The following is a 24,657-nucleotide window of genomic DNA, read 5'->3' as shown; positions in this document are numbered from 1 at the left end:
GTAAACAAAATTTGTAAAGCAACAAATACCGTAACAGAGGAGCTACTGAGAAAGTAATTTAAGTGTACTGCTGTTTTGTAGTGTGAAACTTCTAAGAGCTATCTGTGTTTAAAAATTTATACATCTGTTTTCCCATTTACTAGGATATCCGGAAATTCTTTGGCGTTGTACCTCCTGGAAAGAGACAAGAATGTGAGACTGTGAAAAAGAGTGAAAAAATTAAAAATGGTGAAGGACCCTCAAGTGGGAAGAAAAGGGGAAAGGAGACTAAGGTTTGCTTTTCTTATTTGATGTAGGATTGCTTGTATCTCTAGCATTTTTTTAAAGTCATAGTCCTTCTCGTATACTCAAAAACCAGACTATATGGTAGTTGTTTTTATAGGCATGGGAGGAAACTACTACTTGAATATCAACTTCTAGCAGCAAAACCCTGTAGGTGGTGAAGAAAATTGCGCCTACAGTGGCACCTAACCACTATAACTTCTACCTACAGTCTCTGCCCTACAACCCAAATATTTTGAAAATTAGCAATCTGATGTATTTGAATTTATTTTAGCTGTGGCCCACATTTCTTTTAAGTAGCTCTGCTTATTTAATTTTTAGTTTCATCAAGATTGAGGCTTATGCACAGTAGATGTAGACATATCGTAAAGGTGTCACGCTTTCAAGTAAGGTAAAAGTCTGTGATGTAGGTGCCCTCTGACCAGGTTTTTTAACCAGGTGTTTTTTAAACACCTGTGGGGGAAGCATTGACGCTGCCTTTCTTGGATGTGATGACTTATGTAAACCTGCTGCAAATGCCAAATTCTGTAAAATGACAGGTTAAAATGAGATTGGACTCTGGTCTTGGAGGACTTTTTATGTTAATTATCTGAACTGGTATGAAAAAAGAAAGGAGTGGCTAAAAAGGGCTTTAAAATCGCTTAGAGGAAGGAAGAATTTCTAACAGGATGGAGTGTTTAATGTGAAGCATCACAATGAATAAGTAATACGTTACTTAAAAAAATATTTTGGCTGTATGATTTCATTATCTCAATGTGAAAATAAAGAACCGTTCTGTACAACTAAAAGACACAGCAATTATCTTACATGCTATTTCATTTTTACTTTGCACTTCTCTAATTATGTAGAGAATTTAGCAGGTTTCAGATTAGAATTGAATGTGGATTATGAAGCATGTGCAGTTATGTTTATCTAGAATTATTTTTTTTTTGAATCTTTTACAGCTGTGCATGACTACAAAACAAGCATGGTTGGTAGTTTGGTAGGCCCGGGAAACTTCCTAGCTGTGCAGCTTGTGATTTTTCTAAATATCTAAAACTTGGCAGTGTTTTAAAGAAGTAAAATTCCTTCAGACAGTTTAATACTAGGTGCTGCTAGATAGGACATGTTTGTTGATGCTGATCATTGGTGTAATCTGTTCCGGTAATTGCACTGCTTAACGAGTGAGAGGAGAAGCTGCAAGCAGCCAGGACGCTGAATAGGAAATCAGTCTAGCTTCAACTGTTGTGTATGCTTTTTTCCCTTTTCAATTGGCTATATTTTACTCTGAAGTTGTGTCGAATTCTGGTGGTTACAGCAAAGCCATATCCGGAATAGAACCAAGAGTGAAAGCTGAATTCAAGTAATTTATTAGCTTGTGTGACCTCTGTTTATGGTGGGACCATGCAATTTCTTTTTTGGATTAAAGTTTGGGAAGTGCTCAAAAATCTGTTTGATTTACTTCAATTGGCATTAAACTCGAATATTTATTCTCAGCATGATCATCTATAGTTTGCTTGGAGCACGTTTGGCTTTACCGCTGCAGTTTCTTCATTATTTCCTCTGCACTGCCCCTTTCCCCCTCCCACCCATGAGTTAGCAAAAGACTGTTCATAAATGTAGTATTGGGAAATAAATAATTTCTGTTAGAATTTGTTGGAAACTCATAAATTTGAATGTGTAACTGACTAAAAGCTGGAAGGACCTGTTTACTGGTTGAACTAATGGACTGTTACTCTTAGGTGAATAATTCACCGAGTGAAGATGATTCCAAACAAAAGCGGACACACAAGAAAAAAAGAATAATCTACGATTCAGGTAGTGTTCACAGTTGTTTCTGAATGCTCCTTTTTATCTTTTGCATCAGCCTTCAGGATCAATTAGGTAAATGGTACATCTGAAGGAAAGCTGTGCTTTGGTTTTTTAGTAAATGCAATTAAAAACATTTTTCATAGTAATTATTGCTGGATTTCTAAATATATTTGATAATAATATGAGTGCAGTGTGTAATATACAGTGCAAAGTAACTCTTAACAAAACCTCTGTTTAAAAAAAAAAAAACAAACAACAAGCACTCTTCCCACCCCCACTATCCTCCCCCAAAAAAAGTTCAGGTAGTAAATTCTATCAAAAATCCAGAACTTTTTTTTTTCTTGTTATGAAGATGTATATAAATTGTGGGGAGTTCTAGGTTTCTTGTTCTGTTAGGGATAAATAACATCCTACGCTGGGTACAGGCGGCTGATCATATAGTATAATTTCACATTTCTGCATGTTGCATGAACATAATATAGGAGATTGATTTAAAAGGCTAACTTGTGTTTCCATATGTGCCTTTCTCTACTAAAAAAATCTAGTTTAAAAAACTCACCCCACAGTTTTAAATTTACAGTATGGAACACACAGAATATGATTTAAATCACTGCCATCACATTCTAAAAATATTTTTTGGAATATTAGAATACAGGAGACCCCTCTTATAGCATTTATATCTTAAAAAAAAAAACCAACCAAACAAACCAAACAAGAAAAAGCAGTCTTCCCAACTAAAAAAAAAAACCCAAACCCTTGCCTGTCAGGTTAAGTTAGTTCAATTTAAAAGCTTGAAATTTCTAGTTTAATCTGTCTGAGCTGTTACATCATTTAATCCCTCTCTGATTTGATTCTGAATCGTGAATAGTTGTGAAACTGTAGAAAAGGTTTCAGGAGATTCTGCTATTTTTCAGTAGTCTCCTACTGAAGAGTTCAGCTTGAATTTTTAGGAGCGGTCTTCTGAACAATAAAAGACTGTTTGAACTGTAGGAGAAAAATGATCACACAGACATCTGTCAGAATAATGCTATTGCATAGAGAAAAAAATGTTCTTCAGTTAAACTGTTCTATAAGCAGTTCCTGTTTAGCAGGGAGGAACAGAAGCAGAAATATTTCTGCATTAAAAGACAGAGTACCAAAGTAATATGTAACTCAACTGCTACTTCTAAAGTGCTGATGCTGTCTAGAGATTTTGCAAATCCTAGCCCATCAGTAGTAGGACAGGAATAGAGAAATAGAGCACCTTTTTTTTTTTTTTGGGAGTGGGTGCTCAAGTGAATTGACCATAGCCACTTTTTTGTTTGTTTCTTTTAATAATTACAATATATATTAGTGTTTATCATGGTAAGAGGCTCGGAAGGGTAGTCCTCTGTTACCCTTGCTAGTTGTCTCTGCTTCTTCAGTTTGTCGTGCTTACTCATTTGGATGTTGGAATACATAATCCACAGGGATATAAGTTTGTCATATTGACAACTTTGGGGATATGGAGACTGGTTGGTGAGGTGAGTGGCAGTCTACCAGTGTCCTGAAAAATCAGACTACAACCTCAGTCAGCTATTTTAGCCTGTTAGCTTTTGGAACAGGTGTCGTGGAATACACCAGCATAACATAATATAATGCCATACAAATCAGTTTGATCAGGCTAATGAATCTATGTTCAAAGCTTGTTGTGGTTTTTCGTTTGGGGTTTTTTTTAGTGGTGTGTTTTGGGGTTTTTTTTTGGTAATCTGGTGTGGTACTCTGACAGTTGCATTCCTTTTTGGAAAGGTTTTTCTATATAGTCTTAGCAGCTGTCGGAATAAGTAACAAAATATTTCTTTTGTTATGTAAACAAAACTCACTGTCTAGACTGAGTTCTGACCAGATTTCCATTTAGTCATGTATATGCTGGAATAAATGATGGCTAGGCTGTTAGCTGATGGAGAAAAACGAGGCTGTGCTCTGGCATTCCATGTGATATCTTTTTCTCAGTTGAATATACGTGAACACATGTTAACTGATGTTATGTGATCTATTACTTAAAGCCTGTATGTATGTGGAGGAAATCTACATTTATGTTGTGGTCAAAATACAGATTCAGAAGAGGAGGTGCAGCCAGTGAAAAAATCCAAGAAGCCATCTGAGAATAAAGCAGCTACTTCAAAACTTGGTAAAGTTCTAAAGCGGGATCCTGTTGTTTATATTTCAGAGACAGGTAATGGAAGAAATATATCCTTACGTTTTTCAGTTGTAGTGGAGTGGATTGTGTTACAAATGGGATGCATTGTTTGACTGATACACTCTTAAATATGACCATAAAACCTAATGTTGAGGAAGGCAAATTAGGTTCTCCTTAAACAAGCTGACCAAAAGCATTTCAGAAGTTTAACCTCAAGTATCATTAAGTCAGGAGCAGGGTAAAAATGAGGTGATGTTAGGTAGTGGCTTATGTTGATTTAAATAGGCATATAATTTCATACGCTAACACTTCCCTGCTTAAGAGTGTTCCATCCCTTCAACCTAGACAATTCTGTGATTCGAAGTATTTTTCATATGGTTAAACTGCATACTAGCACACTTTGTGAAGTGGCTGCTAGTTACAATAAATAGGTTTGAAAACCTGGATTTTTATTTTACTTGATACATGACTTTCCACGTCATTATCTCTGCCTAATACGTTGGTGACTGCAGAAGTTCTTGAGTTTTGTGTTTTACTTCCTTATTAACGCATTTTTTTTGAAAAAACATTATTTGTCTATTAGACTTCTAGGAAGAACTGGAATTGGAAAAAACAATGGTAACAAACTTGCACTATACCTTGTATATACCATGCTATGCTGTACTTCTCAGGCTTGGATTTCAGAATTCTAGGGCTATATTTGCTCTTGGGTAAAGGAGGGAGTGTGATTAACCAGTCTTGATCATTTTTAGGTCTCCTGTAGCCTTATGAAAGAATTGTGATGGTGATTAGCTGCTAAGTGCTCAGCAGAGTTTTTGGTTAGATTTAGTTTCTTCTTTAGAAGTTACGTAGTTAAACTAAAAACACAATCTTAATGCAAGCCGTAAGTACCATTCAACTGAACAGATAAGGGCAAATTCTGTCAGTTTGATTGAAGAGTCTTACGTGTTAATTCGTTTTCACTGTTTGCGTGGTGGTTGTTCCTTAGTACAGCTTTCAGTGTTGCTTTTTGTGTGATTCTTGACCTTGGTGCTCTCAAGAGGAATTTGACTGTAAACTGGCAGGAGGTGTTTGTCTACTGTTACGGAAGTTTCATCCTGCAGAATTATCATTAAACGTTTCCTTTCCAGCTCCAAACCAAAAAATGTTACAGTGATTTTTCTGCCGCCCTCACTCTTCCATGTTCTGAATTCTGTCATGGAGCAGTTTTGTTTCCAATTACTTGCTTCATATTGTGCTACTAAATTTGAGGTGTTATGGAAAAGTTTGTGGCATTAGCTGCTGTTTTTTGATGGGTGAACACCTGTTTAAGTAGACTCAGTGTTATTTAAGAATCATGCCTCCTTACAGGTATGCCACCAGCATAGAGGAAAGTACATTTTTACAAAATCCACAAAGCCTGAGTATCTGTGGAAGAAAATTAACACAGCTTCGAGTATTTAGCTTAATATTTCAGTACTTCTTGAAGATGGACTTCAACACTTCTCTCTTGGCATCTGAGAACAGTTGGCTGTATGTGTATGCATGTGCTTTTTTTATGTGGAGTTAGGTGCTGCTTTTTAATACATTTGAAATACATGGGAGTGCTTGCCGTTTCAGGGCTGCTGTTACTGCTGGTTGTTCTCTTATTCCATCTTCGCTAAGAGATCTGTTAGTGGCACTTAAACAAAGATTAAGACTATAAGTCAACAGAAAGAGCTCACTTATTAAGATCCTGATGATAGGATGAATTTGATTCCTGACTTACTGAATGGCATAGACTGGAAGCATCCTAAGTTTCACTCAGTTCATTTGATAAATTCGAAGCTTTTTGAATGGTTTACTGTTCAGAGCTGTTAGCTTCCCAACCTAAATCTCTTGTCATGTTAGGTTTGTTCTTTTCTGATTTGCTTTTCAAACATCAAGGTCTCTTTCTGCACTGGACCTATTGTTATTTCACATCGATTTGTTCTAATGCAGATAAACTTAGGTATTTTGATATTGGATACTGGTTACCACGCTCTGATCACCTGTGCAACACAAGCTGTAGAATTGCCTGAGAGCTGCAACACCAGGTGGACACATCTTGCTCACGAAGCTGTTTCTTACAGTTTGTGATGCGTCTCTCTCTACTTACAGTCACTTAGACTTGAAGCGAGAAGGATTTAGGCTTTTTGTCAGTTGTGCTGTGGTTAGATGTACTTGAAACATCTGGACTGAGTTCAGCTGAGGCTGTACCTATCAGCTCTGCTTTATTTTGCTATATTTAATTACTTTACTGAGAGACTGGTCAGGCACTGGAACAGCCTGCCCAGGGAGGTGGTGGAGTCACCATCCCTGGAGGTATTTAAGAAACGTGTAGACATGGCACTTCAGGGCACGCTCTAGTGCCCAAGGTTGTTGGTTTGTGTCTGTTTGTGGGTGGGTGTGGTGTGTGGTTGTGGGTGTTTGGTTTGGTTTTAGTGTTCGGTGGTCTGGGATTTTTTGGGGTTTTTTGTTGTTGTTGTTTTTTGGTGTGGGGTTTTTTTTTTTGGTTGGTTGGACTCAATGATCTCAAAGGTCCCATCCAACCAAAAATATTCTGTGGTTCTGTGATTTGTCTCCTGGAATAGAGTTCTTCACTAGCAACAGGACTTGCCTTGTATGGATTCTTAGAAACTGTGATAAAATTAACAGGTTGAATCCAAATCTATTTTGATAAAACGTGTTTTTTAAGTGTTAGAATTCCAGGAGTTCTTCTGTGATCCCTCTTTTGAGTTTTAGGATACATATTTGGAAAAGTGGACAGAGTCCCTTTTCTGGTAAGGTCATCGCTGAACATAAACATTGCCTCCCTATAATTAATCATGTGTTTTTAAAACAAAGAAGGATTGTTTGCTGCAGGATCCAATTAGAAGTGTGCCTCAGCTGGCTTTTTTTCCTATACTTTCTTCCTCCTCAGGCTCTTCTCAAGAGTCACAGTTTTTAAAAATGGATTGATCTTATTTTACTTGTCCTAGATATTTGACCTGGTGTTTAGCTGTACTTTGTCGCTTATTCAAATGAGTTCACTTTTCCAAAGTATCCTGAACAATTTATATATCTTGTTTGTCTTTTTACTCAAAACGTTGTTTCCTTTGACAGTTCTGCCAGTAACTCTTTACTAATTAAAAAAGCCTTTAATAGCATTGATCCCAGAGTAAATAAATGATCAGATTCCTGGGGAATAAACAGTACATATTTAGGTTCATTATGCAATTCAAGGTGGTGTAATCAAGTTTTTCGGCATAGGGATACCATGGGAACACTGGTCAAGGTTATTGGTGAAATCCCTGAAAACCACAGCTCAAGGTTACTCTTATCTAAAGAGTCTTAAGTACACACAAGGTTGACTTAATAGTCTACAACTAAAACAATGCCTTTATAACCTTGAGACTTAGTGCTTGAATTTTGTTTATATTTAATCTGTATAAATTGTTTCTTCAGCTTAATGGAGCTGTCAAGCTGAGTGTGTTTTAATGGTATTGATACAGCTATTGGCTTGAGATAAACGTGTTTTACAAGAATAGGAATATAGAAATAGTAGATAGAAGACAGCCTAATGAAATTTGTAGGCATCTCTCCTTTTCTTGTCCTTAGTGTTATGCAGCTGAAAAAATCAAGATGATGCTTGTTGGACTTGTTCAAAAGTCAGAATCTCATTCTCAAGGGCTCTATCTGTGGCAACGTGTTTGAAAAGCGTCTTGGCATCAAGTAGTCAGTAGAAGCTTGGTAGCTAAACTGCCTCAACCTATCTTTCAATTTCATTTGAAACTTTCTTCCTGTTGTTTTCAGAATTTCTTTTCAGCCCTTCTGTCTAACTGTGGTGTACAGCTTTCTTGAAAAATGTTGGGGCAATTAACTTGGTTTGTATAAGAGTGGATTAATGAGATTATTTTGTTGCTTTTGTTTCTTATTAGCTTGTGAAGTTGCCTTTTATTTTTTTCCAAAAAGGTAAAAATATAAAGCAAGAATAGTTACTCTTTGTAATTCTATAAGAAGTACTTCACTATTATTGAAGCAAATTTAATTTAAATAAATACTGATGGCTGAGGATAAAGTGAAGTTATTCTAGCCAGTAGCAAGGGGGAAAAAAGAGCTTTTTTTTTTTGTTGATAGAACAGTCTTAGTGGATTGGGAAAAAATCCAAATGTTTGTTTTACTTGTTAAAATAACACTTTGTTTGACTGTTGAATGAAGTATGGAACCTTGAGCTTTGTTTGTAGAAGATGACCTGTTATTATGATGTGTTGAACCTCATCTGGTTTCATCACAGGTAGTTTATCTGCCAGGAATTGTGACTTCATTTTTCATGAATACTTAATCCTTGACATACATCATGCGTGATATATGTGAACATAATCAAATTATGCATATGTAGCAATCGCCTTCATCGCTTGAATGTTGCAAAATATGACTTTAAAATAAAAAAAACCAAACAAACCCACATGTTCTAGTGGTAGGCTGAATTATTTATAAAGCTAGAAAAACCAAAGTGGTAGAAACTGAGTAGGATTGTAGGTTACTGAAAGACTGTTCCTTGAGAGCTTAGAAGATAGGACAAGAAGCATAGCCTGTGAATGTGCGTGCTGAATATAGACTCTTTTAATATTGGGGGGGGTGGGGAAACAAACAAAAAACCACAAAAGCCACAGAAAAAAAATAATCAGTTAAATGCTAGTACTGGTAGCCAAAAAAATATCCCCACATCCAAACACTGGTTCGAATGAGCAGCAGATTGTTAGTGAATAATCATGTCTTACACTGAAACATTTCATAGGGGAATAAAAAATTGTCACCGTTACTTCCTGGGCAATACTAGCATTGTATATACTTATGGAAATTGCTATACTTACGTGAAAATATGTGAAGGTGATAAATAGCACTCTATGTACCAGCTTTCCTCTAAAGTGTTTTATGAAAGGTCAGTTGAGACTTAAGTGGTGAGAGGAGTGTTGTATAAACAGTAAAGGTATGATCGTATCTGGCTGCTTTGACCCAGAGTTGCCTCCCTGAATAGGGGAATAAGTGGAAACCAGAGGCGTGGATAAAGTAAAATGTAATCTTATTCTTAAAGACGGGAACTTTTTTTCTTCTCCCTGTAGAATCTCGGATAACAGCAACATTGAGAAATAAATGTGGTACCTTTGAATAAAAAGATTAATAGGATTCACTTACCAAAAAAAATCGTGATTACTTAGGTTTACTTTGTCAGCCTGTATTTCAAACATGGCAGGACATGAAATAAATTAATTACAGTTTAATCTCTGTAACAATTGTGGTTAGATTTTAATACTGGGCATGTCGTTGCACTTATTTTTACAAGGCCATGGTCATCTTTTACTGCTTTCGGAGGTGTGTTAAAAGATGTCCTGGTGCAGCAGCTGGCTGGCTGTGGTACTGTGCCCTTCACTTGATATGTCTGGACTGCAAAATGATTATTTCAATTGTCAATTTATTTTGAGGAAACTTTCTAGAAAAATAACTTCCATATGTACTTCGTGCTTGTTTCTTATTTAAAAAATGGCTTCTGTGTGAAAGCTATTGATTCTGTAGGCTGTTTTCAGTATTTTAAAACACAAACTATTCTTTAATCTGTTTAGAAAAGGAAACGTTTCTCTTCAAGTGGAAATGTTTTTGTGGGTTTTTTTGTGGTGTTTTATTAGAACTGCCAGTGTTTGGGTTGTTAACGTGTACTGATTTTAATGGGAAATGTAATGGCATAAAATACCACTTTCTATTAAGAAACAGCTTTGGATGTGTAGCAGACTGGATGCGTGAGCCTCTTAAATAGAGGCATTGCCAGCTCCGTGTGCTGTTACTCTACATCATAATTTAAGACAAAATGAATAATTTTGCCTTTTAATTTGGATGCCACAGTCGACGTTTTTTAATCCCTTTATTCCCCTGGAAAGCAGCACAAAGTGAATTTTTTCCTTTCTGGAAGCTGAATGCAGACGCTATCTTAGATAAGTGTAGTAAATCTATTTTACACTAAGGAACTGAGAGGGTATCCTTAATCTGGTGTTAATCTGATTGCCTGATAGTTCTGTGGAGATACCTGTTCTTGTAAGCATGATGCTCTTCCATGACTGCAATCAAGCGTTTTTATTGGGTTTTCTTTTCCTTTAATATTCCAGTTGAATTTTTGCATACTTCTAAGAGTACAGTGAAAAAATCAAATGTCCTTCTTGCCGTGAACTAGTAGTGAATTACACATATGCGGGCTTGCTTTTCTTTTATTACAGAAATACAGAGAAATATGCACACATTGTAAATATATTAAGTACCTTAAGTTTTTACATTTTGCACTTCTTGGAACTTCATTGTATGTCTTTAGTGTTGTGTGCTTAATCTTTGCTGTTGTTCACCTGTGTTATTCTTCTTCTGAGCCCTGACTTTATTTTTCTCACACTGATGCTTTGTTTGGCTCCTTGTGCCATCGGTGTGGTGAAACACAAGAGGTATGTTTTGCTGGGTGTTTACGTGCACATCAGAGCAAGGTGACATTAATGGTCCCGATGCTGTAGGTAGTACAGGGAAATAGAAACTGAGATTATAAAAGCAAAGCATTTAGAAAAGTACCACGGAAATCGTAGCGTAGGGAGCAGCCTTTTTCTTTTCAATCAATGTCTGTTTTCCTTTCCATCTCCAGCATGACTTGTGAACCCAGCTGAAGATCAGATAGATTAATTTTTTAATACTTAACCAGATTTTAATGTTTTTAGTCCTGGAAGTGCAAATGAATATTACTTCTCTTGTGCTGTGTCCCCTACATAAGACAGCATATTTTTAAGGTAGGACCTAAGATTATGTAACACAGAGTAGTACATAGTAATGTTTGGAGTAAAACTTTATAAAACTACTGACTCATGCAGATTACTTCTGTCTACAAAGTTGCTATGCCATTAAAAAAACCAACATATTGTTCTTTACTACATCAGTAATTCATATACTGTTATTGTAGGCATTTAAGTGGTATGGATGCAAGTAACTTATTTGCGGATAGATTTTTATTTTTTTTCTTATGCCAGTTATGGTTGAATGTTTACATTAATTTATTTTTTTTTTTAACGGTATAGGTATTAGTTGGTGCACCTATAATGTTATAACTTGCTTTGTAATTTTTCAGTAGTTAAAAATGTAAGATGTAGGAGATTTTTTTTTACAGGTTTCTTGCAAGTTTTTAATTATTTTCACAAAGCATGTGAAAATGGATGGCAAGTTTTTGCACTTAAGTATATACAATGCTTTCAGAAGATAAAAAGAATTTCAAAAGTTCTTGTGGTTCACATTGTTTGCTGTAGAGCTTCTCCATTTAATTTTTTTTTTCAATGCTCGCACAAATGACCTTTGATTAGAAATACCATAAACTTACTTTAATCATTCAGTATGTTGAATTTGAATGATAAAATTGGGCAGGTGAAGTTCCCTATTACCCGCTTACCCATATGAACTTTCTGTGACTGTAATACTTAATTTTTATTTATTTATATATAAAGGACTCGGGTAATCTGCTGAATTAGTTTAAAATGTGAAAGAGGACTTTTTTTAAACCTTGGTTTTTTTGCTAGACTAGTTCATTTTGTCTGAAGCAGAACACTGTGTCCTAAGCGGCTCAGTAACTTGAGCTGTAGCTGGAAAAAATGAACTTGTTTGTACTTGGTTGGATTTTTTTTCCTGTTTCCTAATTACTCATTTGGCATTACTGAATATTTCTCTCATGCAGTAAACTTTAGGCAACTAAGCCAGACCATGAAGTTTCTCATTGCGTGGTGAGGGTTCAAATCTGCTTTTGTGAAATGACAAAGCTGCCATGATGGTAAAAGTAACCAGCTTGAGTGAATAAAACTCTCTAGAATAAGCTGGAAAGAGTTAATGGACTGATGACTTGTAATTTCATGCCAAGGTAATACACACAGCAGTTTCTATGGCAAGTGTGAGCATTTTATTTGGAACGAGTTGCTGTAACTGATGGTTTTGCAAATGAAGATCATTTACTTCAGTTTCAATATATTCAGCTTTCTCATATATCTTAACGCTCCCAAAACTTTTTTTCTAAAGGTATTTTTAAAAGATAAATATACATGTTTGACTAAGAATTTTATTTGGTATGTACTGGACAAAAGGCTATCAAAGGGTACGCAGTTTGGCACTGAAGTATGTAATTACAATTAGACGTGGCAGTCATTGCATTGTGGTCCTGGATCCCAGAATATTTTTCCCTCAAAGTGGGAAAATATGACTGAGGCAACTTCTTGAAATTATCTTTGATAGGAAATTTTTCCAAATTTGCATTTGGGAAATCCAAATGTAAATTTGATTTCAGGGGAGTAAAGCTGGAATGGTTCTGATAAGCTTTATATTTTTATAATGGCATGGAACCTTGACATGTCAATATATGCAAAGTGCTAACAATTGTGTTTTAAAGTGCATGTTTGTAGTACATCTAAAATCAATTAGCTTGCTGAGAAATGACTTAAAAAATCTAAATGACTGTACAGACCAGTTTTTGGAATGTAGGTTGCAACTACTGTGTTTTTAAATGCGGAGGAAGATAGGGAAAAAAATGCACTTTGCTAGTCACATGTAACAGCTGTTCTTTTTGGAGAGTTACAGGGGTTGAGTTTGAATAGACTTGCTGGTGTTTTTGAGAAGTGGTTGTTTTCTTAAAGATAATCTTCTTAAAGATTTACTTGAAGCAAAAAGGGAATAAAAAACTCGGTCCTACCAAGTGTTGGGGCTGTTGAGTGTTGACCAGTGCATATTTAAAATAATCAAAACCCGTTACAATGACTTCTTTTCATACACACGCTTTCTCCACCCTCAGCTTCAGCTTGGACAACAATAGTTACTGCTCTGGACTGCAAGTTCGTTAGGACAGGAGCTGTTTAAGTGCTTGTACAGATGTGGTACCATTGAAACTGAAGAATATCCAGAATATTGTCATTTTATACAAGTAATGTAGATTTAATGACTTTTGGGCAGGATATAATCCTGTAGCTCCGTATAGAAGTCCTTATGTAGTAGTAATTGATGTACAAACATGAATTTAACATACGCTTACAATAATGAATGAGAGTTACTTGTAACCCGTAGGTGCCCTGCCTATATTTGGAGTTGGTTTTATAACATCATAGTAAGAGGTTGTCTCTGCCTTAAATATTTTGCATTCTAAATAGAATAGGAACCAGGGAATTATGCTCTATACTGTCGAGGAACTCAACAGTTCAGAAATAATAAATGAAGATGAATAAAGTACATTGTTCTGAAGGCTGTCTGAGGATCTGTCCCATGCTGCTTGTTGCCATTGTCCCTTCCTGCAAATAGACTGCTCCCTTTTTGGGTTGGCTGAACCCGAACCTCTTAAAATTATCTGCATTTAAACAAATGTTTAAAACAGCTTAGATAATTTTGGTAGAGCTTGGTTAGGGAACAACCGCAGATGTTGCTCAGTAATCAGCAGGTGAAAGGCTGTTGAAAAGGGTGAGGGGTAGGGAAGAGGAAGAGGAATAGCAAACAGTTACAGGTGTGCTGCAGGCATCAGTTTATTAACCTAATTGTGCTACTGTTAGAACAGTATATAAAATGAAAGCCAGGTGTGCTTTAATGTCATGAAATAGTTCTTAAAGCCCAGAGGATTTAACAGTTGTTGTTTGTTGCTAGGGAAGTTTGGCCTTGTACACTGCCTGGCATAATAGCTCCCTGCTTCATGTGTAATGTTTGCATCCAAAAATAATTAAAAGCAATCTCCTGGTTGTCATGCCTGTCTGTTCCATTAATCACGTGATTGGCTTTCTCTTTGTCACATCTACTTAATTTCCAGAAAACTCGACTAGAATACATGGTCTTGTCTTGTGTTTGTAATTCAGAGCTAATCCTGAAAAAATCCAAATGTGTATGCTCTGGGCATTTTTTCGTGGTATAGCACACACAAAAATGTGTCGATGTAAACAGGGCGTACTGTTGTTGCAGTAGTCTTTGTTCCACTATACAAAGATGTAGCAACATACAGGTAATCTACCCGATGATAAAATCGGTTCCTGTTTTATACTTCGTGAAGTCCGTGCCCCCGTGTAAGGTTATCTCAACTGTCTAGCTAGCAATTGCTATAAGAATGCAATTACTCTACAATTTTTATAAGCTCAAACCCTGAATTTTCACTTCCCCCCCCAATTACTGTCTTGCTTGTATGAATGAGAACGTCTCTCTCCTTTTACAGGTCATGTGTTGAGAAACAGTGACCTGAATAGTCGGGCAGCAGTACTAGGACTCCAGATATTTTCAAATTTGTAAATGAAGTCACCTTCAAGCTTGTTTAAGGAAGCTGCACGTGTAGAGCTGATGAACTTTGCTGTTCAATTCCGTAGCAGTAGGCAGGGTTTGCTTCAAGGAAGAAGCCTTAACATTTTACAGAAAAAGTGGATATTCTTAAGTACTTGAATTCAAGGGGAGTGCCCAGAGATCTGGCAAATTGGTGCTGTACTTATGAACTTCCTGAACCTGGGATGAAACTGTAGCCTGAGTATTTGTCCCCTAAAACATCTTTTGAAACCCACTAAATAGAATCCGGGTGGTTTTGTTTCCTAATGACCACATTCATGTTCTCATTCTGCCTTTTCTTTATTTACTTCTGTAAACGACTGTGCATAAGTGCTTTGAGTCTCTTGTCCTCCTTCAGCTACCGCTTGCAGTCAATAAATGCTTCTAATCCTGTCGTTTCTAGGACGGATGTAATTAAAGCAAAGCTCTAATTATTGGTAATGCTTAGTACTGGTATCATAAATGACTTAAATCCACATCCTTTTTAATTAAAGCCTAATTATATTTACTTTGCTTTCTTCTACTTGAGAGAAAGCAATATCCTGTTGTTTCTTTGTTATTTAAATAGTTATGAGTGAATAATTGTAAAAAATCAATATTGCATGTAGATCTTCTGATAACAATAGTTATGAGTAAAGATTCTTTTCTAGCATGGACCAGTCCTTAGCTTAAGAAAAATTGGGAGCAGGGAGGGCAGAACAGGATGTGTATCTTCTCTTCAAGGCAAATAAATGTAATTACATCTATATTAACTGTTGATTTCTAGCAATACGTACATTTTATTCCTGCAAATGTATTTTCTTGTTAAACGGAAAAATTTAAAAGAAGCAAAAATATTTCTGAAATTAAGTTTGAGATAAGCAGTCTCCTGTTCAGACCTCAAGCTATTGTAAATTAGGAGCTAGTGCCCAAATCTCCCAGATGGGTAGTAGTTTGTTAAATTGAGCTAAATGGCAGTGAGAGGTTCCCTGCTGCCCGGGGAAAGTAAATTGTGTTGAGAATAGTAAAGCTTTTAGCTTCGTGGTAAAACTCGCTACTGTTGACTGAGGGACCTGGGCTTGAATTTTCTCTTCCATATATTGCTTTGTGAATTGAATTGGCGAAAATGCCACTTTCTTGTAGATAAAAATTTATCTTTAGGGATTCTTGATTTAACAGCTGAACCAATTTCCTCCCTTACAGATGTAGCTTTGTTTTATTTCTCTTTCTCTCTGAGCTTTCCCTCCCAGGAATAGTCAGGATCCCCCTTTGTACTTGTTTTCTTCTTAGGAGATGTTCAGTAGCAAAAAGTTCCAGCTGATGCCAAAATGCTCTTGTTACTACCACCTATTGAGAAAAGGTGAAACAAAAAAAAATTGTTTCCCTTTATATCTGCCTAGTAGATAACAAAAATTATACATGACAGACATAAGGCATCATCTAAATTTGGGGAGGTGATTAAAAAAACCACATTTTTGTATGAAAAGAAATACGGGAGCTTAAATTAGTGACGACTGGAAAATGAACATATTTTTGTGATAATACTGTCAATTTAGGTTCTGTTATAAAACAGGTATTTGAATTCCCGTGTCTGTGATATGTTGAAGGGGGTGTCTAAAACATCTTTGTTTTCAGAAGAGTGAAACCAGGCTTCAGTTAGCGGCATGCAAATGAGACAGCCTCTGGTTCTGTTCCTCTCAAGTCTTTGTGCTTTATTTTTTCTGTGTCTAATGTTCATTTTGGGGATTTTCTTGAAGTTTGCTTCTTAGCCCTTGCGCACTTGGAGGTTTTCAGAAGAGTTCACAAAGAAAGCGCTTTTATCGCTGATCAAGAAGTTTGCCCGGTGATGTTTGTCTTCTGTGCTGTCAAATTAATCTAATCCTTTGGCAATGGTATCGGTAAGGTTTTGTATGCTTCAGTGATAGGGTTTCATTTGTATAACTGTCACCGAGACTTCATGACATGACACAAAACCCTTTGAAGTCCTTGGTAATCTTTTTTTTTGATTGATTGATTGACTAGGTGAAGAGTTAGGGTCCAGAATGAATAAATGGCCATCAAACCCTCTTCCTCTCGTTCATTGCTGGGAAGGCCATGTCCTGGCTATTATAGAAGAATACTAAAAGGAAAAATTGAGTTTTGGTTCAGTGGTCTGTGGGCTAATTCCTAATGAGACTGTGTATGCCATTTTTCCTTTTCCTTTTAAATTGAAAAATCTCTTTTGTATGCTGCCCTCCTGTCTGATTTCTGTGTTCTGTGAAATGGCTGCATTTCTTTGAGGTGGTTTTGACTGTGCTGCGTGTTTAAGTGCAGAAATGTAGAGGATATAGAATAGCTCAGAGAATCTCTAAGAGTGAAAAAGTAAAAAATGGTGTTGAAGTGTTTCTGCTAAAGCATTCATGAGCTATGATAAGTACTTTATAAATCACTGGTAAGCTTATCAAGAAGCTTTTTCTAAATACAGTGTTCTATTATTCCTTGGTTTGTTGTGTAATATTGAGAGATTCTTAAGAATATACGTCTATAGTCGTCTATAAAGCCTATATTAGCTGGTCTGTTAATGAATACTATAATAAAATACGTGTAGCTTTGTACTTCACACTTTATATGAAGGAAGGGTTGTGCTCTTCAATTTGATGTCGCATTAATTAAGGAGAGGGTTCAAATTTCAGTGACCTAGATACTTGGTTCATCATCTTCCCTGTGTAAGAAGGGAAGGTGTTCTTTGTGAACTTCTGTAAATGAGAGGTAACGTATGAACCCAAGTAACAAATGTTATGTGTTTCTTTCAGTACTCAATCTATTCAGGCTCAAGCTATACTATTAAAGATGCTAAATATGAAGTGTTATGCAACTCAGCCTTTCTTTTTTATTTCAAATAACTTCTAAACACCTGTAACATTTTCTTAGATTCTGAGTTGATGTAATCTGCCAAAACAACTCTGTTAACAATTACATTATAAGAACTTAAGCTGCATGTATCAGAAGTAATAGAATACTCTTCATGTTTAGATGAAGAAGATGATTTCGTCAATAAAAGAATTTCCCTGAAACCAAAGGAGAATGGGACATCAACAATTGGTTGTCCAGGAACAACTACAGTGAAAAAGGAAGATGTAAAACCACGACCTAAAAGCAAGCCATTATCTCCAGTGAAACAGACTCCCACCTCGGCACTTGATTACTTTGGGACAAGTAGTGTCCAACGATCAGAAAAGAAACTGGTAGCAAGTAAAAGGAAAGAGGTGGGTACTGATGGTGTTCCTTTAGGCTGTCCACGAGGCAGATAGCAGATCAAAATGGCTGGTTTAATGACTGCAAGGAGGTACTTAACTGCTTGTCCTGCTTAGTGTTACTTTTTAATGCCCACACAAGTATAAGTTCAAGTCTAATGATATGTGCAGGCATATCAAGTCCTTAAATGCAAATTTAAAATAGCATTTCCATGTTTGAGAAGATAGCACAAAGTTGAAAGTAGTATTTTCTCTATTGCTGCTCCTTAAGTGACTTCTTAATGTTAAGTACTTTTCTGAGATGAGTGAGTGGGTGGGATAGTTTATAGTTGGGGGTGGAGGGCAGGTGGGAGAGGAAGGAGGTTGTTTTCCCAAGCTTTATGGCACGCACATTCATGGAATAACAAAGCACCAAATAAAGCGTGGAGGAAGTTAAAAATTCATAATGTAGTTGTTTTCTCTTTCAAGCTGGCCAACTGTGATAGCTTCAGAGATGTTCAGCGTTGTTTGAAGAAATTAGATATTTACGTTATAGCATGGTTTTGTTTTGAATAATAAAACCTCTTGAAAACAGCCTCCTTTAATAGTGTTTAAGTTGGAGATCTAGGAATAAAATGCTGTGTGTCTCATTCCCAGTCCTTTTCTAGAAGTATACAAAATGAATCTGTACAGATTAAATTACAGTAATCTACACAATATTGGGGAAACTGAACTGTCGGTCTTTTTTTCTTAAATATAGCCTTCACAAAGCAGAGACAGCACACTAGATGATGAGGCCATTGCTAGGCAACTGCAGCTTGAAGAAGATTCAGAGGTAAAAGCTCTGTAAATTTGTTGCTCTATGCCAAGAGCAGTTTGTTTAACTTAAAATTAGTTTCCTTTAAGAAATTAAGATGGAATTTCCATGTATGCTATACATATGTGTAATAAAATTCATTTGTATACTTAACCTTTGCGCATAACTTTTGCACATATGTGCAAACCCAGTCACGCAGTTATTTTTATGGGCATTATTTCAGTTATGTAAATAGAACAGCTCACTTAATCTATTTTCTGTCAGTTCAGATTTTCTCTACCGTGCACAGTTGATGTGTCTACAACAAAACAGCTTTTCACACGGAATTCACTTTCTGCTTCCTCATGGTTTTAGTTGTGTGTGGTTTTTTTGGTGTTGTCATTTAATTTTCATTGCCTGGGCTGAAAAACTAAAAGCCGTCCCTGATTGTTTTGCTTGTTGTCATCTGAGTTTTCTGACAGTTGAGAAAAATGTGAATGACCCTTCTGTGTGTCTTAAACTTTCCTGTTTGAATCAGTGCTAGTATGAGGGAAAGGTACACTTGTCATACCTATTTACTGCTTTTGGGAAAATCAGTTCATTTCCTATATACTGGTAATATTGAGTATTCTTTGAAATAAATATTTTGTCCATGCAAAACTTAGTCTCATCCTTGACCTCTCCAGAGGTGTGATGAATTTATCTTTAATTTATTAATTTGTTTACTCTTTAATCTATTAGAAAGTTAAACAACCTGTCAGGAAAAACAGTGTGTTGTCTTTCTTTTCATTTGAACTGATCAGCATTTTTTTTTTTGTATGATTCGTTGCTAGCAGTAAAGGAGAATAGAACATTCATTATTGAGGCATCATAATACTTAACAGGCATTGCTCCTACTTGTGTTTCGGGACTCTTTTGGAAGTTTTCTGAAGCCAACAGGTTGCATCTTAGTACAAGCTGGTTGTTGTGAGATCCTGCCTTCAAATTTTGATGGCTTATTAAATGAAAAGGATACAAAACAATAGAAAATATGAAGGAGCAGAAAATCTTTCTGAAAACAGGTTATACAGGCTTATTAATGTTTCTAGTGCAACAAATCCAAACTCTACTTTTCTCGCTAGATTTCAGACTCTCTTTTGGGGGAAACAAGTAGTTCTTCAGGGCCACTTCCAGAAATTTATCTGCCTCTGGTGGGATGTGCTTTCTCCAGTTGTCTTATTTTAGATAAACTTTTTGTCTTGAGTTTTAAAAAAATTATAGTAGAGTTAAAACTTATCTGACACGACCCTAAAAATCTTTTTCTTTCTTTCTTTTCTTTTTTTTTCCTTTTAGCTGGAGAGACAGTTGCATGAAGATGAAGAATTTGCTAAAACTTTGGCTATGTTGGATGAAACACCGCAGAAGAAAAAGGTTGAGTACTTTCTAAACTTCACTTTTTAGAAACTGCATTGCTGGGTATGTTCTTACGTAGACGCCTAACCTTTGTTTTGAGACTTCCATAAAAATGTGTTCAAAACGGCAAGAGAGTGTTTGCATAAAAAATAACGTACTTTTCATACTTTCCTCCTGGATTTTCCTCACTCAGTAAATAAGTGTCCTTCCTAGTTGGACAGCAGATGACATGGTATCTTTGTGCTATCTATTTCTGTTGAAACGGAACTTGCTAGTTCTTATTGAGCAAAGTGTGTTGCTGAAGACTCAGCTTTCGATCAGCTGTAGCTCTGGTTCAGGAGGACCAGATCAAGGACGAAAGTCCTCTCTTTGCTCCGAGAGAAGAGGCAAGCAGGGATCTTGAGAGTTTTGAGACTAACCACAGTAGGGAGAGTCTTCCCAGTTCTCATAGTGTATGGTGTAAGGCACAGTAAAATATTTTCTGGGTTGTACATCAAGCCTCATAGAATTTAGGATTACTGACTTGAATATATTAGTACTTCTACACTAATCAGTAAACTGATTGTTATCAAAATTTACGGTAACCTGGACATCTGTCTGGCCTTTGACTTAAGGAGTAATTATGTGCATTGCTGAGCACAGAACTTGCTCGTCTGCCTGTGATGGAGACTGCGTTCTGATTTGTGGTAGGGATGAGCTTTGTTAGATGTTGTTCAGTCTGTTGTACTTAACAGTAGGGAAACTCGGGGATCTGGTCTTAATGGTAGCTCAGGACACACATCTCTGACTTTGGCATTGTTTGTTTATTTAGGCTCGGAAAGATTCGGGAGGAGAACAAACAGTATTGAGCACCAAGAGCAGTCCTAACGTGACAGAAAGATATAAGCAGTCTGAAAGAGGTAGGACATGGAATACAGAAGACATTTCACCAATTTATAATATTAATGAGGTCCGATCTTATGTATGCGCTCTCTTCCCTCTGCCCCATTTCAAGGGAAAGCAACAAATTCGACAGGTGAAGCAAAGAATTACACTGCAAAGCACCACACTAAATCTGAACATTCAAAAGGGTCTCCTTCATTCCCGCAATCTGATGGTAAAACAGCAAGAGAGTTGACGGATAAGACATTGCCTTTGAAACCTAGCGCTAAGCTCGTGTCTCTGAAACAAAAAGAAGTTGCTGGAAAGGAAAGAGGTGCTCAAAGCGTAGTATCAAAAGAAAAAATTGCTTCAGGGAAAGAAGAGAAGACAACACCAAAGAAGGAGAAAATTTCCCCCAAGAAGAGCGAGGTAGGAGCTGTCAAAATGAATTTAGCTGGCTTGGTGGAATCTGCAGGAAAACAGTTTCTATTTATTATTGTTTACGTCTCACTGTTGTAACTTGGTGCTTTGAATCTTTTTAAGACTTTGAATTCTGGTCAGACTTTAACTTTATAGCAATTGTAAAAATATAGGAAAATAATTAGCTGGAAAAATGTAAATTAAATGCATGAAGGAACCAAGAATTCTTTAATGCCCCTTAAGGTATGCACGTACACTGCAAAATCAGTTCGGTGCTTTTTCATGTTTAACTTCCTGCATTCTGCATTTTTTCAGGAAATTCTGACACTTAACTAGTAGGGGAAAGCTTGCTGTTTGTGTGAGCGTGGTGACCTTGTGGATCTGTACTGCTATTGGAATGACAAATAGGGTTTGGGGTTTCTTTTTCCCTTCTCCCTCCCAAGTCTCCTGTTTCTGAAGTATATTTCTTATGGGAGGAATATATATACTTTTATTTTAATTGTCTGATTCAGTAACTGCAACTATTGAACACACTGGTAGTTACCGGCATCCTCAAACCATACTTCTCAATCGTAAAGTACAAAATACCCAATTTTGACACTTAAATAACATTTGTAATTGGGAGGGAGAGCCTGCAGCTTTTTTGGGGTTAATTTTAAATAATTTTTTACTTATTAAAGAGCTTAAATGTTTCTTAAACGTAGAAGACATAGTATGAATTAGACTTTATGTAGGTATAGATCTTGTCTATACCTGATAATAATTCTGAAATAAAATAGGATGTGAATTTTAAAGCAACAATTTATGAATTAAGTGAGCATGTACCTGTGGAATACAGATGAATCAACAGAAACTTGGCAATAAACAATGGTTACTTTTTTTTTTTTTTTAACTCTCAGGTGAGTTTTGGAAATCTTTTTAAAAAGAACAAAAAACCCCCAAAACCTCTCAAAACACAAGCACCAAAACCAGAACAAGCTTCGGCATTGCATGTTAATACATTAAAAATAAGTTAGAACTTACTTTTCCTTTGATGCACAAGAATGTCTTAAACTGTGATGCTTGAGTTTATTTTGTTCTTTTTTTCTATACGTAGTATGTGTATTAATTTTTTTTTTTTTTTTCCCCTCCTTCCCAAGTCTGTAAGTCCTGAGGACTCTGAAAAGAAGCGAAGCAATTATCAAGCCTACCGAAGCTTCCTGAATCGCGAGGGTCCCAAAGCACTGGGTTCCAAAGAGATACCTCAGGTAAGTCTGGCTACAGCAGAGCTCTATGTGTCGGGGTGGGGTGTGTCATAGACTAAATGTTGTAAGTGACTTAGCAAATATCATCTAAACTATTTAAAAACTGGTATTTTTTTCCAGATAGGAAATATGTATTGGAAAAAGCTAAATTGTAATGCAAAGCAGTGACTAAATGTAAGGGAATATACTAAGAAATTAAATTCGGTACTTGGCTTATGAAGTCATGATGATGAAAAATAGTTGCTGGTCTTAAAGTTGAAGATTGTCATCTCTCCTTTGACTGACATGCTATCCTTGAAGCACAGGGTCACGAGTATGATCGGTCACGTGAGCAAAGCGTGAAGCTTTGTTGGTAGCTAGTCATTTTAAAGGCTTTTGAACTCTTAGAGCTATTCCCTAGCTAGGTAATGTAGGCTTATTTTTAAAGTTTCATAGGGCACTTCACATGGTAGGGGGTTAAAGTTTATGGTGAAGTGGTACTTGGTAGAATTGCGTCAGGTAATGACATTTTCTGCAATGCTCTGGTTCTCAGGGAGCTGAAAACTGCTTGGAGGGCCTGACATTCGTAATCACAGGCGTTCTGGAGTGTATTGAAAGAGATGAGGCCAAGTCTCTGATTGAACGTTACGGGGGAAAAGTAACTGGCAATGTCAGCAAGAAGACAAACTATCTGGTTATGGGGCGAGACTGCGGCCAATCTAAATGTGAAAAGGTGAGTGTGCCTGAGCAAAGTAGAAGTGGAACTGTGAATTGTTATACCCGACTGTATCGATTTTCAGTGTCGCTGCCAAAAGGAGGCAGTAACTGCAACTGAAGTGCACGTTGAAAAGGCAAAGTTGCCTGATGTTTAGGGCTTTGTTTTGGTTTTATTTATTTATATATACACACACATGTATTAAAAAAAAATCCCTTGTTTTTATTGTGTTCCTAAGCATGGTCTTTGCTGGAAAGCACTTGAAGTGAATTATGTGACTCCTTCCTCTACTTGACCTGACTTTTAATTCTTTCTTTGGCTCCAGGCGTCAGCTTTAGGGACGAAAGTTATTGATGAGGATGGCCTCTTTGATCTTATTCGAACTATGCCAGGCAAAAAGTCCAAATATGAGCTGGCAGCTGAAACAGAGGTTTGTTTATTATAAACCGTGGGGTTCTTTTTGTTTAGTTTTTTTTTTGGTTTGGTTCTAATTGAAAGGAGTTTTGGTCTTCTGTTCCACTAACAGTAACCAATTGAGGGCTTGACCTTCTAGGTTAAAAGTATTGAATGTGAAAATGTTTTATTTGTGTGTAAGAGCCACTTTCCATTTTTACCTAGAACACAGAATAATGGCAGAATGTATCTTGAAGGTTTTTTATCGATACATAAGCTTTGGTACTTTCTTAAGCACTCCTGTATATGTGTTCAAAGACAGCATGTTTGTTTAACACACAGGTTTCTTTGAAATTTCCCTTTAACTTTTTTACCTTTGTTTCCCTAAGGCAAAGAAAGCAGAGCCAAGACCTAAAAAGACACCACAGAAAGCCGAAGCTGGAAAAAGGAATTTTAGCCCCATCAAAAGGGAAGCTGATAATAAAAAAAATAAGTCTACTCCTGAAAAAGGAGGTACCATAAGATCTGTGAAGAAAGAAAGCACTGCTGTTCGAAAGCTGATGGACTTCAAACGGCAAACTGTAGAGAATAAAGAAGCCCCGAAACCTAAGGAGAACTTGGTTTCTGAGATGAATGAAGACGGAATGGAGAGGTTGCTATGGGTAGATAAATACAAGCCTGTATCTCTTAAGGCAATAATTGGACAGCAGGGTGAGCAAAGCTGTGCCAATAAACTGCTCCGATGGCTCCGAAATTGGCACAAGAATTCCTCAGAAGATGGACAAGGTGACCAGCGCCGTTAACTTTTGCGTTCTTCCATGCCAGTCACCCTGCTTGGTCCCCTGGGCCGATAAGGCCCTCTGAGACGGCAGAGCAGCTCTAGAGCAGGAATGAGGCTGCACCCAGACGCGTTTTTTTGTAGCAGCAGTTGAGCTTGAGTGGGGGGGGTGTTGTGGGGTTTTTTCTGTTTGTGTGGGATTTGGTTTTCTGTTGGTTTGTTGCTTGTGTTTTTTTCTTTAAGCAGTTGTTCACTTAGCACCCCATCTCCCTCCTGACCCAGGAAAGCAAACTGTTAAGAGATTTTTTTTTAAATCTTGTGGTAGTCTCTTAAATGT

At 36.7% G+C, this 24,657-nt stretch overlaps 1 protein-coding gene across 1 annotated transcript in view; it reads left to right on the top strand.

Annotated features, from left to right (window-relative positions):
- Positions 1-24,657, top strand: part of RFC1 (replication factor C subunit 1) — a 39,882-nt gene that overhangs the window by 5,987 nt on the left and 9,238 nt on the right. Inside the window, exons 2-13 of the mRNA XM_074155195.1 lie at positions 144-272; positions 2,004-2,079; positions 4,148-4,267; positions 17,543-17,775; positions 18,503-18,577; positions 19,871-19,948; positions 20,742-20,829; positions 20,925-21,220; positions 22,351-22,458; positions 22,988-23,167; positions 23,475-23,579; positions 23,932-24,328. Of these exons, the coding sequence (XP_074011296.1) occupies positions 144-272; positions 2,004-2,079; positions 4,148-4,267; positions 17,543-17,775; positions 18,503-18,577; positions 19,871-19,948; positions 20,742-20,829; positions 20,925-21,220; positions 22,351-22,458; positions 22,988-23,167; positions 23,475-23,579; positions 23,932-24,328 (1,885 nt within the window). The remainder of the gene's footprint in view (positions 1-143; positions 273-2,003; positions 2,080-4,147; positions 4,268-17,542; positions 17,776-18,502; positions 18,578-19,870; positions 19,949-20,741; positions 20,830-20,924; positions 21,221-22,350; positions 22,459-22,987; positions 23,168-23,474; positions 23,580-23,931; positions 24,329-24,657) is intronic.

This window comes from Numenius arquata, chromosome 10, assembly GCF_964106895.1.
Source record: "Numenius arquata chromosome 10, bNumArq3.hap1.1, whole genome shotgun sequence".
In the NCBI taxonomy this organism is placed as follows: Eukaryota; Metazoa; Chordata; class Aves; order Charadriiformes; family Scolopacidae; genus Numenius; species Numenius arquata.
The sequence above is the reverse complement of the archived record's forward strand: the minus strand, read 5'-3'. Positions and strand labels throughout refer to the sequence as shown.